The following is an 18,471-nucleotide window of genomic DNA, read 5'->3' as shown; positions in this document are numbered from 1 at the left end:
ATGTGGATGCCTCACCACACTACAAATCGCAGGTTTGCATAGTATTGAGCCCTGGCCATTTAATTAGAGATTACATCCTTCAAAGAGGAGCTCCAAATGCAGCTCCTGAAACAGCTTCCCCTTTTGTTTTGGCTCAGCACTAAGATTACTGTATGACATGAATGGAATGCACACCCCAATTTTGGCACAGTCATTTAGCCACAAAAGTAGGTGGAGTCATGGGCTGGAAGGGGCGGGGCTGGGAGAGGGAAGGAGCGGGTCTGTCTCCAGGGAGACAAACACGCAGCTGCCATTTGGCAGTGGCGTGTTTCTCTCTCTGGCTCTTCTCTGGGCCCTGGGAAGGCAGCAAAGGGAGAGAAACACGCCACTGCCAAGTGCTCTCCAGAGAGCACTTGGCAAATGTGTGCCTCTGCCTCAGCCCTCCTCTCAGCCTGGGGATGCAGTGGGTCACACTGCGTCCGCAAACTGCAGGGGAAGCTGAAGCAGAAGGGGGACGGGGTGAAGAGCCCAGAGGGCTGCGCTCAGTCTGCAGGCCTAGATTTCCCATACTTGAGCTATATGCTGACTCAATCTGAGCAATGGCAGAGGAAGAAGGAAATTCACATGGGTGACTGCCTGAAGCTGCAGCTGGCAACAAGTGACTGGCCCTATATCCCAGGATCTGATGCCAGATTTTCTGTTTATCCCAGATTATCTGGCAGTGAGGACTCATATAATCCAGTTTAAAGCAGAAAACCTGGGATCAGATCCTGGAATATAGGGCCTGTCTGGAAAGGGCCAGAGAGAAAGAACTGTTGGGAATCACCCTGGACTACTGAAGTCTAATGTAGTCAGATAGATGATAGAGTTAGATTGAGGGAATCCTTTCCCCGTTTCCAAAGCATGCCTAGATAGGCTTTACTATTGTTTTCTTCTTCTTGTCCTGTTTAGGTCAACCCCATCCTTTGATGCTTTAGAAATGTGATCTCTCCTAGGGTTGACGTAACTTCCCCAATTTGGTCTCTGGAATGTTTATGGCCCTAGAGAAGAAGAGACCCACGAGGTTGGTCACCATTCCATCTTCCTGCTTTGTTCCAGAGAGAGGACGCACTTTGTCCCCTCTTCTAGTCAAGATGTAGCTATCTAGATCTTTGTTATTTTGATCCATCTATGTGTATTTATATCAGATTAAATTAGATAGTTAGCTCCAAACCTTTTCTATCCATCAATGGATTTCTTTTTACCTCAATAAATGCTTTTAAACTTTAAAGCTAACTTTGCTTTCCTTTGCCTTCCTGAAGACACAGAGGCCTTCCAAAACTCACACCTCGTAGGTCTCACTGCTGCATTTTACTCTGCTATTTTAATGGGAATTTACCTCATAAAGGGGGTGATTTGAGCTTAACGGCTCATCAATTCCCAACAAGAACAGCATGCTGCTACCATGTTTTCCCCGGAAATAACACAGTGTCTTATATTAATTTTTACTCCCAAAGACATGGTATGTCTTATTTTCAGGGGATGTCTTATTTTGCTCCCTCCTCCTCTGCCAAGGAAAGTGCATGCAGCGCGAAGGAGGAAGGAAAGGTGCACACCTTTCCCTCCTCCACGCCACATGCGCCTTCCTCAGTGAAGGAGGAAGGAGCCGACAACGAGGAAGGAAAGAGGGAAAGGTGCGTGCCTATCTCTCCTTCTCCTTTGCCTTCCTTGGTAGAGGAGGAGGGGACACTGAGGGGAAATCCTTTGTTGGGAGGTGTTAGCTGGCTCTGGTTGCTTCCTGTCTGGAATATGTCTAGCTGTGCTCGGCCACATGTTGATGTGGCGTAGTCTGTTGTTATGGAAAATAATGTAATGGGAAGCAGCCTGCATTTGAAGCTGCAAGGTTGTTCAGTGCTATTCAAGGTGGTCAATGGAGGATCTCCGTAGGTAGGAAGGAGACATGCATGTGTGGGGGAGAAAAAACTCTTGTCTGCCTGAGTCAAGTGTGAATGTTGTAATTGGCCAGCTTGATTAGAATGTAATAGCCTTCTAAGTTTCAAAGCCTTGCTGTTTCCTCCCTGGGGGTATCCTTTGTTGTGAGGTATTAGCTGGCTCTGGTTGTTTCCTGTCTGGTATTCCCCTGTTTTCAGACTGTTGTTCTTTATTTACTGTCCTGGTTGTAGAGTTTTGTAATGCTGGGAGCCTGGTTTTGTTTATTTTCATGGTTCATAATAACCCAATAATAATAGTAATAGTAATAATAATAGTAACAATGAATCTGAGGTGGGAAGTGTCCAAAGAAAGAGGGCAACTAAAAGGATGAATAATCCCTCTGAGGAACACCTTAAAGTGTTGGGTCTATTTACCTGCCAAAGAGAAGGTTGAAAGGAGACATGAGAGCCATGTATAAATACCGTCCGCTGCTCTCCAAAGTGAGGGGACGTCTTTGAGCCTGCGTAGCTCCGGGTTGGGTGTGGGTTGTTTGTGGAGCCGTTTGGCTGTATCCCCCCCCCCCCCCCGGTGTCTGCCCACCTGCTCCCTTCTCAAGTTTGGTGGGAAGCCGATTGGGCTCCATTCTCTGCCTCCTGTCTGGTGCCTTTGAGGTATCAAGTTGTGTGTGGTGCATCTCAGAGCCATTTGGGGCTCCATTCCCCTTTCACTGGCCATCTGCCGGCTTCCCGTGCTGGGGAGGCCTTCCGAGGCCTCTGGCTCTCTTCCTCTTGCTGCAGGTACTCTCTCCGCAGTGGCCGTTGAAGCCCCAACCACCTGGCTAACGTCACTAAGTTTCCTGGGGGGACCTCTGCGTATGCGCGGTTAGTAATTTTTGGTTTTGGGGGTTTTCTGTAATTTGGACCTAACTTTATAGGATTTTTTGACTGGAAGACATAGATTGGAAGACTATGTCTTTTGTGGCCAAATTTGGTGTGATTTGGTCCAGTGGCTTTGTTGTTTACTCCATGGGAATTACACACATTACATTTTTATATGTATAGATGGAGAAATTACTCTGTATACCATAGGTTATCCCTGTTTTCCTTGCTAAAATGTAACTGGTAATGCAAATGGTGTGACTATTACAAGGATTACTAGATAAGTTATTTGCAATGTTTCACAACATTTTAATCTTGATTTTCATATTTGTGTATGGATATGAATTCATATTCGTACACCTGCTGATCCTCAAAATTTACTTTAAGTAGATTATAAAAAATTAAATATATACAGTACTTGCATTCTAGCAGTAGGGATCCTCATCTACAGTGGATATTGATATTTTCAGCTGGCAGCTATTCTCAATACAAGGGACAAAGTTTTTAAAATATAGAGCATATTACAAAATATTGTAGTTGTAATTATCATTGTTTCACAGCTGAAAGGACATGACCTGCATTCCACCAACATATACAAATCTATCAGTGTTTAAACTCTCAACTTCTATTTTTGCAGTTGTTCAGTTACACTGAGGTAAATACTTTCATTTCTGCAATAATGATTCCTCCTTCCCCCAAATAACATAATTGAAACCTGACATGATATATACCTCAGAATGCTCATCTCTCTCATCTATAAGTCTTTTTAAATGCAGTGCCATGTTTTTTAAAAGAGGTTCAATGCAGTCTTGTGATAGAGAATTGTCATCCATCCACTGAAGGTCAAACACATTTTCCTGATTATGAGTTACCTACAGAGGATACAAACCATAAACAATCAAAAAGTTTTCTGCTTTAATTAGGGTAGGCAACATGCTGTTTGAAGACCACACAGATCCACTGTCACATTTTGGGTATGCTATTGCTGGGCTGCTAAAGAGGAACAAGGTGCATTTGCATTACCAACAAGGCATCTATCAAATATTCATTTTATTTTTAAAAAAACCACTGCATTTCAAAAAGTGGAATACAGCAAGATGTGTGCAGCTTATATTCAAGCGGATGTCCTAGAACCCTAATATCATACTCAAACTACTACAGCAAACTTATTTATCAAATGTATTTCTATATCACCTGTCACCCCAACATGAGCTCCTAAAATGATGAAAAAATACTAACAATTAAAACAGTACAAAGATAAAAGCATTTTAAAACATATTAAATATTATTTTAAAACCTTTAAAACAATCTAAAAACAATCCTAAAATACATTTTTAAAAAACAGTTAAACATAGCAATTTCAGACAAACCATGCAGAAGTTTTCCCTGCTTAAAAGAGATGGAGACAGCCTAATGTCCTTGGGTAGGCAGTTTGACAATCAGGGTACTGTTACCAAGAAAGCTCTTTACAAATTCATTTGACTATTGCTGTGGAGACCTGCAATAGGGCCTTCTACATACATTTCAAATTTCTAGTAGACTCATATGGGAGAATGCAGTCTTTCAGATATCATGGCCCCAAGCAGTTTAGGGCCTTGTAGATGAAAAACAGCACCTTGAAATGAGCTCAGAAACAACTGGAAACCAGAGCAATTCTTGTACAATTGGTTTTATATAGTCTAAAACACACCCCTGACATCAGTCTTGCTGCTGCATTTTGCTCTAGCAGTAGATGATAAACACTTTCCATGAGCATCTCCACATAGAGCACATAATAGTTCTTCCATGGACACCTCTGTAGTGACTACCATTGTGGATTGCAGAGGAAGGAACATCTCATTATGACTTTCAGTAGCATCTAGACTGCTCATCTTGCAAGTAAACAGTCAATGCACAATCACACCTTGTTGCCTGAGCCAAGCTGCAACCATTGCCATGTTTTTGTGAAGATGTGGGGAGAGATGGACAGTTCAAAGGGATGTGGAAATGATAGGCCTTTCTTCCAATGCCGAAACAGAGGAAATGCCTGTGATTATCAGACTGTATTACAAAGGTATGACTCCTTCAAATCTAATGTCACTAGTCAATCTTTCTCCTGCACCAAGGAAAGAATGGGTGATCACCCTGAATGATCTCAGCAAGGGCCTCCAGTCTTCTTGGTCATTATAAAGTTATGTGAGAAAACCCCTTGCAGTAGAGAGATAAGTTCCACAGTTTGTTTGAGGAGAAAAGTGCTAGCTTTCTCAAGGAGCATGTCAGAGGTGGAGTGAGGCGGGCTAATGCTGCAAGTTGTCCCAAAACTCTTTATCGTAGCTCCTCTGTACAATTTTGAAGATCCAAGCATCCGATGTCATGGTAAGTCAAGCAAGATGGTGATCAAAAATCTACTGCTGAAAGGAGAAGTAATGGTGGGAGGGGGGGGGGGCTGAAGAGTCAAGGTTTATGTTTGCTCTGATCCTGAAGCTTCTTATAGGGCTGGAGGTGATATCTGGCAGATAACAAAACTTTGCAGGGGGAGGCAGGTGAAAAGGCTTGGGAACAAGACACTCTGGACATCATTGGGGTAAAAGAGCCAAAGGACTGTTTTCTGGAAGCAGAATATACAGGCAACAGTACACCTTTTGTATGTGTGCTCTAGCTTCTTGTCTGTTTCATGTTAAAGAGACCACCCTCATAAAGTGGAAGGCCCTCTATTGTCACTTTCGCTTGAGGAGACAACTCAGACAAACACAGACATGCAACATCTCTTCCGTGAATTTAGGCACATTACTGGTAGGGGAAATACACTCATGTTTTCCCAAAATGGTGGAAGGAGAACATATTGGTGGCATGCATAATAAAGTAGAGGAGAAGTCTGAATCAGAGTCCTCCATATGGAAAATCCCTGCAGGATGTGTCCTTGGTACAAATACTGAATCTGATGAGGCACTGATGGAGATGAATAGCAAACAGCAAATATACAGTGCTGGCTCGATAGCAATGGTGATGAATGAGGTTGCTAGGGCTGAGGGTCTTTTTGCATCGGAAGGGGTTCAATAGCATGTTGGTCCTGAACAAAAGACAGTGACCTGCTTGGTACCGATGTTGACTGAACCAATGAGGGATGCAACCATCAATGTTGTCTACGTTGGTGATAGTGTGGAATACATTGGCTACGTTAGTGGTAGTGAAATGTGATCCATGGGAGTCCTGCTCTAACTCCTTTGCAACAGAACTCTGAAGGAGGTGGTTATACCATAGTATGGTTAATGTCTACAGTGAGACCAGTACTATCTCAACATGTATAGTACCCAAAATCAAATTAATCATGACACTGTTCAGATATATGTCTCCATGCTGTTAACATAATTAGTATTTGTTCAAAGATTACTTAAGGAGATAAACTTTTGACTGTAATAGAGGAGATGGTATTTTGCCATGGATAATGAATTAAGTGTTAAGATCAAATATTCTGATGAGGATCTTGATGGCTTAATGACTTAATACAAAATGACTTACATACAATGTTGTGGACTGTAACGAAGTTGGAATGCCCAGACATGGTTATGTCTGTGTTTCTTTCTATGTATAGTGTAATGGATTAGCCTACCCTTAGAGATGGTGTGTAAGGACAGCCATTTTCTTTTATATAAGCCTTGATTCCAAAGGCATGGCTGAAGCCAGAGGGGAGGGGCGATCCGGCAGCCAATCCAGGGAAGGGAATCTGATTGGAGGAAGAAAATGAAGTGTTTGCCCAGTAACAGAATGTGGGCGGGGCCAAAGTGACAGTTACAGCTCGGAGCCAGAGGGCCAGTTGGAAAGTGGAGGCTTTTGAAAATGGCAGAGTTCTAAGGAGAGGGGGAGTTAGGAGATTGGAGAAATGACAGTGGACATATTTTTGGGAACTGTAATTTGAATTGAGAGCATAGTTTTGACAACTATCTCTAAACAGAGAAAGAGATTTAAGAAACCCGAAGAGTCCTGTTTGTTGAATTATTTAACATAGTGAAGTTACCTCAGCATTCAATGTTTTGGAACTATTTTAATAAGCCAAGAGCCTGATTGATTGTGAAAACCACTATGCTTAAATGCCTGATTGTAACCACTATGCATTCATGATCAAACTAATAAATATATCTTGTTTTTCTCAAACACTGCCTCGAGTGTATCTTTCCTCAGTGCCATAAAACCCCTAATAAATCTAGAAGAGTACATCTGAGGTACAAGAAAGAACATCTATACCCTCTATCCCTCTCCCTCTCTCTATATATATACAGTAGAGTCTCACTTATCCAAGCTTCATTTATCCAAGCTTCTGGATTATCCAAGCCATTTTTGTAGTCAATGTTTTCAATATATTGTGATATTTTGGTGCTAAATTCATAAATACAGTAATTACAACATAACATTACTGCGTATTGAACTACTTTTTCTGTCAAATTTGTTGTATAACGTGATGTTTTGGTGCTAAATTTGTAAAATCATAACCTAATTCGATGTTTAATAGCTTTTCCTTAATCCCTCATTATCCAAGATATTCGCTTATCCAAGCTTCTGCTGGCCTGTTTAGCTTGGATAAGTGAGACTCTACTGTATAATGTTACAAATATATAATTGGTGGGATACCAAAAAGGGGCCCCTGTTATAAACTGATGGCAGCGCACACCCGGTGAGGGAGGCAGCAGGTTTGACTCACCCTCCCCATACAGAAGGAGGGCAACCTGCTGTGAAAAGCAGCTTTCGCCCTCCCTGTCAGTTCAACCAGGTACTGTTACCTGGTTGAGTTTCCTATAATCAACGCAGAATCTGATGGTATGATCTGGTTTGGGGACTAAAATAACAGACGATGACCAGGGACTTTCGGATGGTATTATAAGTCCTAGGTTCAACATTTCCTGTACCTAGATCAGTCACAGTCTGGTTTCAGGCCTGGTCACGGCACCGAGACAGCCTTGGTCGCCTTGGTGGATGACCTCCGTAGAGAGCTGGACAGGGGGAGTGTGACCCTGTTGGTTCTCTTGGACATCTCTGCGGCTTTCGATACCATCAATCATGGTATCCTTCTGGGACGACTCTCTGGGATGGGTCTCGGGGGCACGGTTTTGTCGTGGCTCCGATCCCTCCTGGAGGGACGATCCCAGATGGTGAAGCTGGGAGACGCCTGCTCGGACCCCTGGCCTTTGAGCTGTGGGGTCCCGCAAGGCTCTATTCTGTCTCCCATGCTCTTTAACATCTACATGAAACCGCTGGGAGAGGTCATCCGGAGTTTTGGAGTTGGGTGTCACCTCTATGCAGATGACGCACAACTCTACTACTCCTTTCCACCTAATTCCAAGGAGGCCTCTCGGGTGCTGGACGAGTGCCTGGCCGCTGTGTCTATCTGGATGAGGAGGAACAAGCTGAAGATCAATCCCAACAAGACAGAGGTCCTCCTGGTCGATCGTAATCCTGCAACCTGTGCTGGACGGGATTACACTCCCCCTGAAGCCACAGGTCCGCAGTCTGGGAGTCCTCTTGAATTCATCGCTTACGCTCGAGGCTCAGGCGTCGGCGGTGTCTGGGAGGGCCTTCGCACAATTGAGACTCGTGCGCCAACTGCGACCGTACCTCGCGAAGGCTGATCTGGCCAGGGTGGTCCATGCCTTGGTCACCTCCAGACTGGACTACTGTAATGCGCTCTACGTGGGGCTGCCCTTGAAAACGGCTCGGAAGTTCCAACTGGTCCAACGAGCGGCAGCCAGGATGTTAACTGGGGCCCCTTACAGAGAGAGGTCAACCCTCCTGTTCAAAGAGCTCCACTGGCTGCCATTTACTTTCCGAGCCCAATTTAAGGTGCAGGTGCTTACCTACAAAGCCCTGAACGGTTTGGGACCATCCTACCTCCGTGACTGCATCTCCGTCTACGAACGCACGCGTTCACTTCGGTCATCTGGAGAGGCCCTGCTCGTGATCCCACCTGCGTCGCAAGAGCGGTTGGTGGGGACACGAGACAGGGCCTTCTCTGTGGTGGCCCCCCGACTCTGGAACACCCTCCCCAAGGATCTCAGACAGGCCCCTACATTGGCAGTCTTCAGAAAGAACTTGAAGACCTGGCTGTTCCAATGTGCCTTCCCAGATTAATAGGAAATCTCCAACACCAAGTCCCATAAGCACTTTATTAGAACTAAGATCGTATATCGCACTCTGCACTTGCCCTATAAGCCTTATATATCACCTGTCACATCAGCACTTTTAATCTTGTACCCATTACTCTGGCCCGGCCCAGTTTTATTGTGTTTTAGCGTATTGTTTATTGCTTGTTGTTTATACTGTTTTAATTGTTTTAAATTTGCCTTTTGTTTTGTATTGTTATATTGTGTGTTGAGGCCTTGGCCTTTGTAAGCCGCATCGAGTCCTTCGGGAGATGCTAGCGGGGTACAAATAAAGTTTAATAATAATAATAATAATAATAGAGTTAAGGTGTGCCTGCTCCCCTGTAAAACGATAAGGAAGTGAGGCTATGGGACTGGCCTCTCCTATGTTAATATGATGGCAAGCAAGATGTGTCCTCCCTGGTAGATTTGAAAACACATCCTTATAATCTTGTATAATTGCTTGAATCTGCCACTTCTGAGCTGTAGATAGATTTGCACTATCTTCTATAACATGCAGGGTATCGTCCCGACTTATCTCCCCCCAACCGGATAAGGAAATCCCCCCAGATTTTACATGGGAAACCTGTAACACAAAATTTTCTCTAGAATAATAAGGCTTTAGCATATTGACATGCAATTTCTTACACCTTTCCCCTTCTGAATTCTTAGAGACTAAATAATTCACATCTGACATTTTTGTTATTACAGTATATGGGCCCTCCCATGTCACTTCTAATTCCTTCTTAGATCTCAGCTTCAACATAAAGACTTAGTCTCCAATCTCAAACATCCGATATGTCAATTTAATGTCACTTTGCTGTTTCTGTCTTTGTTGGGCGGATGTTAAATTTTTAGCTGCATTGTCTCTGATGGTTTTTAGATGCTGCTGTAAATTCTCCACATAGCTAACGAAGTCCGTCTCCTGGATGTCTTCCTGTCCAGCCCAAGCTGCTTTCAGAATGTCCATTGGTCCTCTAGGTGTTTGTTCAAACAGCAACTCAAATGGACTAATTCTAGTGCTTTCCTGCGGTACTTCTATGTACACAAAAAAAAAGTGTTGCAATTTCCGGTCCCAGTCATTAGGATTTCGTTGAACTTAGGTTTTTATCATATGGTTCAGTGCAGCAATAAATCTTTCCATTAAACCATTGGACTGAGTGATATGGCATGGTTGTGAGATGTTTAATGCCACAGGTCTTAAATAGCTCCTGCATCAACTGTGACATAAAGGCTGTTCCCAAGTCAGTAACAATGGCTTTTGGAAATCCCACTCTAGCAAAAATAGTCAGCAAAGCATTAGCCACAGTCTTAGCATCCACATCTTTTAGTGGGATTGCCTCTGGGTACCGAGTTGTGTAGTCCATAGCCTTCAAAATACACAGGTGCCCATCTCTAGTAACTTGCGAACTTGGTCCTATTATATCCAGTCCTATTTTATCAAATGGTGTGGAAACTGCAGGAATTGTTTTCAGTAGACCCTTTGTTTTATCTCTTGCCTTTCCCACAAATTGGCAAACTTCACACGTTTTGCAATAGGCTCGGATATCTCTACCCATATTGGGCCAATAGAACCTGGCCTGCACATGATCCCTAGTTTTATTAATTCCTAGATGACCACTAAAATGGAACATCATGTGATAGCTTCAAAATTTTGAGACAGTAGGCTTTAGGAATTACTAACTGCTTTTTCTCTTCCCACAGGACGGTGTCCTTCTTCCTTCATGCCACTCTGTAGAGTTTACTTCTAACAGTTTTAAAGAGACAGGGTTTTTCTATATTAGGCTTGGCACTTTCAGGTTCTGCTTCATCCCATAACTCTCGAAGAGACTCATCTTCCTTCTGGTCTTTTTGGAACCGTTCTGCGTGATTAATGTCCAAATGGAATGGGACTTCTTGTGTGGTGTTAGTGTGTGAATCAGGAACCATTTCTGAGATAACATCTCTCTCATTCCCCTCTCTCACTTGGCTCCTGGTTACTACATTGACTTTGTTGCAATGTGTTGCCAAGTCATTTCCTATAATGACAGATATTCTAGGCTTTCCATCACCCCCATTTGCCATGTGCCTTCAAAATGATGGTATTTTACAGGTATTTCAGCCACTTGTACTTCGAACTGGGGTCCATGGATTCCTTTGAGGCAATATTTTTGATCAGGGACTAGCTGTTCTGGCTTTATCAATTTTGACTGGATTAGGGAAACCTCTGCCCATGTCCCTTAATCCCATCACCTTTTTTATTTACACTAACCGCCTCCATAAAATCCAGATAGAACTTTTCCTACACTCCAGACTCTGAGTACTTTCCGTCAGGGCTTTGCTCTCATTCTGTGGCTTTGACTGTTGAATGATGTTAACAGCTTTTGGAGGGATAGTTGGTTTTCTGGTACCGGCTAACTTTAGACATGCAGATCTCATATGTCCTTCTTGTTGGCACTTATAACAAAGTATTTTTCTGGTGGCACTGAAATTAGGTGTGTCCTGCCTGACAGAGTTGATGTTTCCACTCTCGGCTTTTCCTTTGGGGAGCCATTCTCTTGGCTTCTTATGAAGAATTGGGTAGTATCCACTCTCCTAAATTCCTTCATGTTCTTCCAACAAAGCAGCCACTCCAGCAAATGTTTTTATTCTCTTATCTCTGATAAACGATCTCATTTGGGGTGGAATCAATCTATAAAATTGTTCCAGACTAATAAAATGTTTTAACTCCACAAACGTGGTCACTTTACTCCCCTCAATCCATCTGTCCAGGTCTTTATCCAACCTACAACCCATCTGGGAATAAGTTTCACCTGGCTTTCTCTTTAGTTCCCTGAAGGCTTTTCGGCTCTGTTCAGCGGTCAACCCAAACCTCAGTTTTACCCTCTCCTTAAACAGCTCATAATCAGCAATCTCTCTCATTCCTTAAATCAGCGTATATCTCGCTCAATTCACCACTCAAGTGTGCCATTTTCCTTGCCTCTGGTATCCTAAGTTCTTGGCAAGTCCTTTCAAAACTGGCAAGAAATGCCTCTACATCATCCCCCTTTTGATATTTGGGAAACTGCTTCAGGTCCTGTGTAATCAGTTCAGTTGAGATGGAAGGACTGGGTCTTGTTGACCTCTCCGATTCCCTCATCCTCAACTCCAACATGCGTTCGTTCCTCATACTTCATCTGTTCTCTTTTTTTCAGCCTCTCTATCTTTCTCTCTTTGTTCTCTCTCTACCGCAATTCTTTTTATCTCCAGTTCCAGTTTCAATTTCTCCAATTCCGCCTTAGCTACCCATTCCGCCTGACTTACTCTTGTTTCCTTTTCTCCTGAATCCCCCATTTCTATTCCTCCTCCAGCCATATTCTTTTTAAACTTCAGTGGTGCCATAAACTTGAAATGACTTTCTGAGGTAAAAGTGTCTCAAAAATCTATTTTTTAGGCATCTGGATTCAGATACTATATGTATCCTGTCGCTGCTTCCACTTATGATGGGGAGGGTGAGAGCTGCTTTTCACAGCGGGTCGCCATCCTCCTATATGGGGAGGGTGATTCGAACCCACTGCCTCCCTCACCAGGTATGCGCTGCCATCACTTTTATATTTGTAAGTAAGTGTGTGTGTGTGTGTGTGTGTGTGTGTGTGTACACACACACACACACACACACACACATATATATATGATTTATTAGGGGTTTTATGGCACTAAGGAAAGATACACTCAAGGCAGTGTTTTTGAGGAAAATAAGATATTACATTTATTAGTTTGATCAGGAATGCGTAGTGGTTACAGTCAGGCACTTAAGCATAGTGGTTTCACAATCAACCAGGCTCTTGGCTTAGTTAGAACAGTTCCAAATCTTTGAATGCTGAGGTAACTTCACTATGTTAAATAATTCAACAAACAGGACTCTTCGAGTTTCTGAAATGTCTTTCACTGCCTAGAGATAGTTGTCAAAACTATGCTCTCAACTCAAATTACAGTTCCCAAAAATATGTCCACTGTCCTTTCTCCAATTTCCTAACTCCCTCTCTCCTTAGAATTCTGCCTTTTTCAAAAACCTCCACTCTCCAACTGGCCCTCTGGCTCCGAGCTCTAACTGTCACTTTGGCCCCGCCCACATTCTGTTACTGGGCAAACACTTCATTTTCTTCCTCCAATCAGATTCCCTTCCCTGAATTGGCTGCTGGATCGCCCCTCCCCTCTGGCTTCAGCCATGCCTTTGGAATCAAGGCTATATAAAAGAAAATGGCTGTCCCTACATTCCATCCCTACAGGGTAGGCTAATCTGTTACACACAGATTGATCTATATTAATATTTATACTAAACCATTTGAAATACAGTAGAGTTCCGGTTATCCGAGATAACCCGGGCGCTTGCGGAAGGGAAAAGTCTCCTCCCTTTGGCAAGCGCCCTGTTTAGAGTAGCCCGGGTTGTGCTGCTGCCTAGCAACGCAGCCTGGGCTTTTCCACGACACCAGGCACTTGCAGAAGGAAGGAGGCTCTTCCCTTCCTCAAGCGCCCGGTTTAGAGTAGCCCGGGCTGTGCTGCTGGCTAGCAATGCAGTCTGGGCTTCTCCACCTTGCCAGGTGCTTGCGGAAGGAAGGAGGCTCTTCCCTTCCTCAAGCGCCCAGTTTAAGAGTAGCCCGGGCCATGCTGCTGGCTAGCAACACAGCCTGGGCTTCTCCACAGTGCCGGGCACTTGTAGAAGGGCAGAGCCTTCTCCCTTTGGCAAGCTCCCAGTTTAGAATAGCCCGGGCCACGCTGCTGCCTAGCAACGCAGCCCGGGCTTCTGCAAAGTGCAGGTGCTTGGCAAGCACGTCGGATAATACCGTAGTTCGGATAACCAGAAGTCGGCTAACTGGAACTCTACTGTAGTAACAAAAGAATCTGTTCATTTCTGTGTAAATATACTGGAACTCTGAGACAAGAAAATCTTTTAAGAATAGTGCTAATATTAACCTGGCCTGTCTGGTTTAACCACTACTTTAGTGACCAGAAGTTCATCACGGTGGATCCCAAAAGGAATCTAGAATTAGCTGACAAGTGGCAAGGACCCCCAATCTCACAGTATAAAAAATAGGATGGGAAACCACACCTGTTTCAACACAACATAGTTTCTAGTTCGAAGGGTATGCATATGCAAATTCACCACACTCATCTTCGAAGGTATCTAGTGTCTCAGACTAGAATAGGTGTCTCACTATCTAATGCAATGGTTAGTAAAATAAAATTTCTTTTACAGGATAGACATAAATAATATATCGTATTTGTCCTTAGTAGAATATCTCATGTTCTCTTGCTTTATTGTCCTGCCTGCTTTATTGCCCTAAGAAAGCAAAGGAACAGATTTGGTTCTGTAATGAGGAGGAGGTATGTAGGTGATGTCAGCAATCAAGGTCATTTCTGAATTCTAATGAATTCTAATGAGGGCTTCCACAAGACCAGTGATCATCGTAACAGGAAAATTTCAGAGAAATACTTAGAAAGCATTCAGATTTCCAAGCATCTGGAGCATACAATTCTTATAGGTTTGTCACACTTATAGAGTCAAGCGACTGCCTCTAAACAGGTACAGATTTACAGTGTGCTCTTTGTAACATACTGCCTTTATAATCTTTTATATACAGTAGAGTCTCACTTATCCAACATAAACGGGCCGGCAGAATGTTGGATAAGCGAATATGTTAGATAATAAGGAGGAATTAAGGAAAAGCCTATTAAATATCAAATTACATTATGATTTTACAAATTAAGCACCAAAACATCATGTTATACAAGAAATTTGACAGAAAAAGTAGTTCAATACTCAGTAATACTATGTAGTAATTACTGTATTTACCAATTTAGCACCAAAATATCATGATGTATTGAAAACATTGACTACAAAAATGTGTTGGATAATCCAGAACACTGGATAAGCGAATGTTGGATAAGTGAGATTCTACTGTATATACTAGCTGTGCCCGGCCACGCATTGCTGTGGCGAAGTATGGTGGTATGGGAAATAAAGTATTGAGGAACTGGTGGTAGTTAAGATAAAGGGTAAAGGTTTCCCCCTGACATTAAGTTCAGTTGTGTCTGACTCTGAGGGTTGGTGCTCATCTCCATTTCTAAGCTGAAGAGCTGGCGTTGTCCGTAGACTCCTCCAAGGTCATGTGGCCGGCATGACTGCATGGAGCGCCGTTACCTTCCCGCCGGAGCAGTACCTATTCATCTACTCTCATTTGCATGTTTTTGAAGTTTAGGGTTGGCAGAAGCTGGGGCTAACAGTGGGGGCTGTCTCCGCTCCCCCAATTCAAACCTGCGACCTTTCAGTCCAGAAGTTCAGCAGCTCAGCACTTTAACATGCTGCGACATCAGGGGATATTATTTCTTAAAGCTTATGAATATACAATATTTCTGATTGGGTTTTTTTTGTCTGTTGAAGGCAAGTATGAATGCTGCAATTAGGCAAAATGATTAGCATGTAATGGCCTTGCAGCTTTAAAGCCTGGGTGCTTCCTCCCTGAGTGAATTTTTTGTTGGGAGGAGTTAGCTGGCCCTGATTGTTTCCTGTCTGGAATTCCCTTGTTTTCAGAGTGGTGTTCTTTGCGATATTTTATGTGCTTCTACTGTCTGTGGCCCTCAGAAAACAGAGGATTTGCCAGACTTTGGTGATGGGAATACTTTGTTGGGAGGTGTTAGCGGGCCCTGATTGTTTCCTGTGTGTAATTCCCATTTTCAGAGTGTTGTTCTTTATTTAGTGTTCTGATTTTAGAGATTCTATTGTTCTGTTTTATTATACCACAGTAATTTTTATATATTCTGATTTTAGTGTTTTTGTATACTTGGAGCCAGATTGTATTCATTTTCACAGTTCACAGCAATGCAATAATAATAATAATAATAATAATAATAAAAATGATAGTAGTAATAATGACTTTGGTAATACACACTGCTTCACTCCCTTCTCAGCTTCCTTTCTGGAAGAATCCTTTCTTGGGAGGTGTTAGCTGGCCCTGATTGTTTCCTTTGTGGAATGCCCAATTTCCCTGCTTTCAGAGTGTTGCTCTTTATTTACTGTCCTGGTTTTAGAGATTATATTGTTCTGTATTATTCTACCACAGTAATTATTTAATATTACAGTAGAATCTCAGTTATCCAACATTCTGTATTATCCAACCCAGTCTGCCTTTTAGTAGTCAATGTTTTTTTAGTCAGTGTTTTAAATTCATTGTGATATTTTGGTGGTAAATTTGTAAATACGGTAATTACTAAATAGCATTACTGCGCATGGAACTACTTTTTCTGTCAAATTTGTTGTATAACATGAGGTTTTGGTGCTTAATTTGTATAATCATTACCTAATTTGATGTTTAATCGGCTTTTCCTGAATCCCTTCTTATTATCCAACATATTCACTTATCCAACGTTCTGCCGGCCTGTTTTTGTTGGATAAGTGAGACTCTACTGTATAATCTTATATTATCTGCTTAGAACTGGATTATATGAGGCCCCTTCTACACAGCTGTATAAAATGCACACTGAAGTGGATTATATGGCAGTGTGGAGTCAATATAATCCAGTTCAAAGTAGATAATATCAGGTTATAAATGGGTTATATAGCTCTGTGGAAGGGCTTTGAGTCTACACTGCCATATAATAAAATCTGATAATCTGTATTTTATAGGCAGTGTGGAAGAGTCCTAACTCTGCCTGTCCCCTGGGCTGAGTAGGTTGCTAGGAGACCAAGTGGGCAGAGCTTAGCCTTCTAAATGGCAGCAATTGGATAAAAACAATTATTCCTTTCCCTCTAATTAGGACTTTATTTTTCTTTTTGTTGCATCAACCTAAAGGCTTGGATGATGGGTTGTGTTGTCAAATTTCGAGTTTGGGGGGCCTGTAGTTTTGTTGTTTTGTCGGTCGCCAGGATTCCATCACTCTTTTATATATACAGATAGATTAATCACATTCTGTTTAATAAGGGAGGAAAATAGCACCTAGCTTCATTCTAAAGTCTTTAAATAAGAAAAAAAACTAGACAATACCTCTTGTATATGTGCCGCGACAGCTGCTCTTATATCAAAATTTAAACTTTGAATTTTTTCAATGAATTCTTCTTTCTTCTGACACTAAAACATAAACATTTATTCACATAAAGTTCAAATGTATTTTAGCTCTTTTTATTAATGTAGGGCTCACAAAATAGCTAAATAATTTGTTCACATATACATTAATTTAATACTAAGATATTACGTAAAAGAGAAGCTGTCAATGATGAAATCTTTTTATGGAAAGAGAAAACTAAAACATGTCATTCCATAACATTGTTAGATTTGTAACTGACAATATATTAGTCTGTCACGGAGTGTCACCTAGTTAAGACTCTAGATAACATGCAAAAGAAGAAGCAAAACTCCTAAGAATGTCTTAATATTTGATGTTTAATCACAATAACAGTTCACATAAGTAAAAAAGGAGAAGGACTAAAACCTATGTCTCATCAAGCCATCCAAATAAATACTATGCCCAGGTTCATATGTAAGCAGACCTACCTGAACTGCACAGCCAAGCAGAAGTAGAAGTAGCTTTTTAACCTCTTCAGTGCCTTGTTCTGAAAATATTTTATAACAATAAAGGGTACATACATTTTTAGATAAGAAACAGTTTCTGCTTTTCTTTTCATTTATGTGCAACCAATTTCTTCCTATAATTTTAATTACTATTTCTTTATGCAGGGTTTAATCAACATATAAGTATTAAACTATAGTATGTTGCCAATATTAAAACCACATAGCTGGACCCTAAAGCTTAACACACACAGATTTCTATTTACACAATGGGCAATCAGATGCCAATGGAAAAACCAAGAGCAGGATTTGAGTATGCCAGCATATGCCTCATATTTTCAAGCGACAAACGTACAAGGGCATACAATCTCTGATAATATTGGAGGGAAGAGAAAGAATGGAGATGGTTCTCTTCAAACCTGATCTGTATAGGGCCATACGTATTTTCATTCTGGCAATCCCCGGAACTAGCCAACTCTCCCACTCTAACCAAGAAAGTACAGTAGAGTCTCACTTATCCAAGCCTCGCTTATCCAAGCTTCTAGATTATCCAAGCCATTTTTGTAGTCAATGTTTTCAATATATCATGATATTTTGGTGCTAAATTTGTAAATACAGTAATTACAACATAACATTACTGTGTATTGAACTACTTTTTTCTTTCAAATTTGTTGTATAACACGATGTTTTGGCACTTAATTTGTAAAATCATAACCTAATTTGATGTTGAATAGGCTTTTCCTTAATCCCTCCTTATTATCCAAGATATTGGCTTATCCAAGCTTCTGCCGGTCCGTTGGATAAGTGAGACTCTACTGTATATGTGCTGGATGGCCTTAGTTTTCTTTCAGCACTGTGGATTTAGTAGTAGTGTTTCATGGCTCACAGAAAAAGCCAAATCAGTGATAGGAATGGAAAAGAAATGCATATTCACCAAAGGTTTTATGAAAGCTGTAGCAATAACAATTTAAACTATGTCAGATGTCAGAGTGAGCCATGCTGTGTGTGCCTTCGATGCTGAGTAACTTAGGAAAGATATAAAATTCTATTTGAAAGCTATTAATTAAATGC

At 41.9% G+C, this 18,471-nt stretch overlaps 1 protein-coding gene across 13 annotated transcripts in view; it reads right to left on the bottom strand.

Moving 5' to 3' along the window:
* The window catches only part of ccdc88a (coiled-coil domain containing 88A), a 147,071-nt gene that overhangs the window by 78,330 nt on the left and 50,270 nt on the right, over window positions 1–18,471 (bottom strand). For all 13 annotated transcript variants that reach the window (XM_062968817.1, XM_016990719.2, XM_062968819.1 and 10 more), the window contains exons 5-7: window positions 17,386–17,444; window positions 16,879–16,962; window positions 3,500–3,640 (exon numbers count right to left, since the gene is read on the bottom strand). In XM_062968817.1, the coding sequence (XP_062824887.1) occupies window positions 3,500–3,640; window positions 16,879–16,962; window positions 17,386–17,444 (284 nt within the window). The remainder of the gene's footprint in view (window positions 1–3,499; window positions 3,641–16,878; window positions 16,963–17,385; window positions 17,445–18,471) is intronic.

The sequence above is a fragment of the Anolis carolinensis genome, chromosome 1 (genome assembly GCF_035594765.1).
Source record: "Anolis carolinensis isolate JA03-04 chromosome 1, rAnoCar3.1.pri, whole genome shotgun sequence".
NCBI lineage: Eukaryota > Metazoa > Chordata > Lepidosauria > Squamata > Dactyloidae > Anolis > Anolis carolinensis.
The sequence above is the reverse complement of the archived record's forward strand: the minus strand, read 5'-3'. Positions and strand labels throughout refer to the sequence as shown.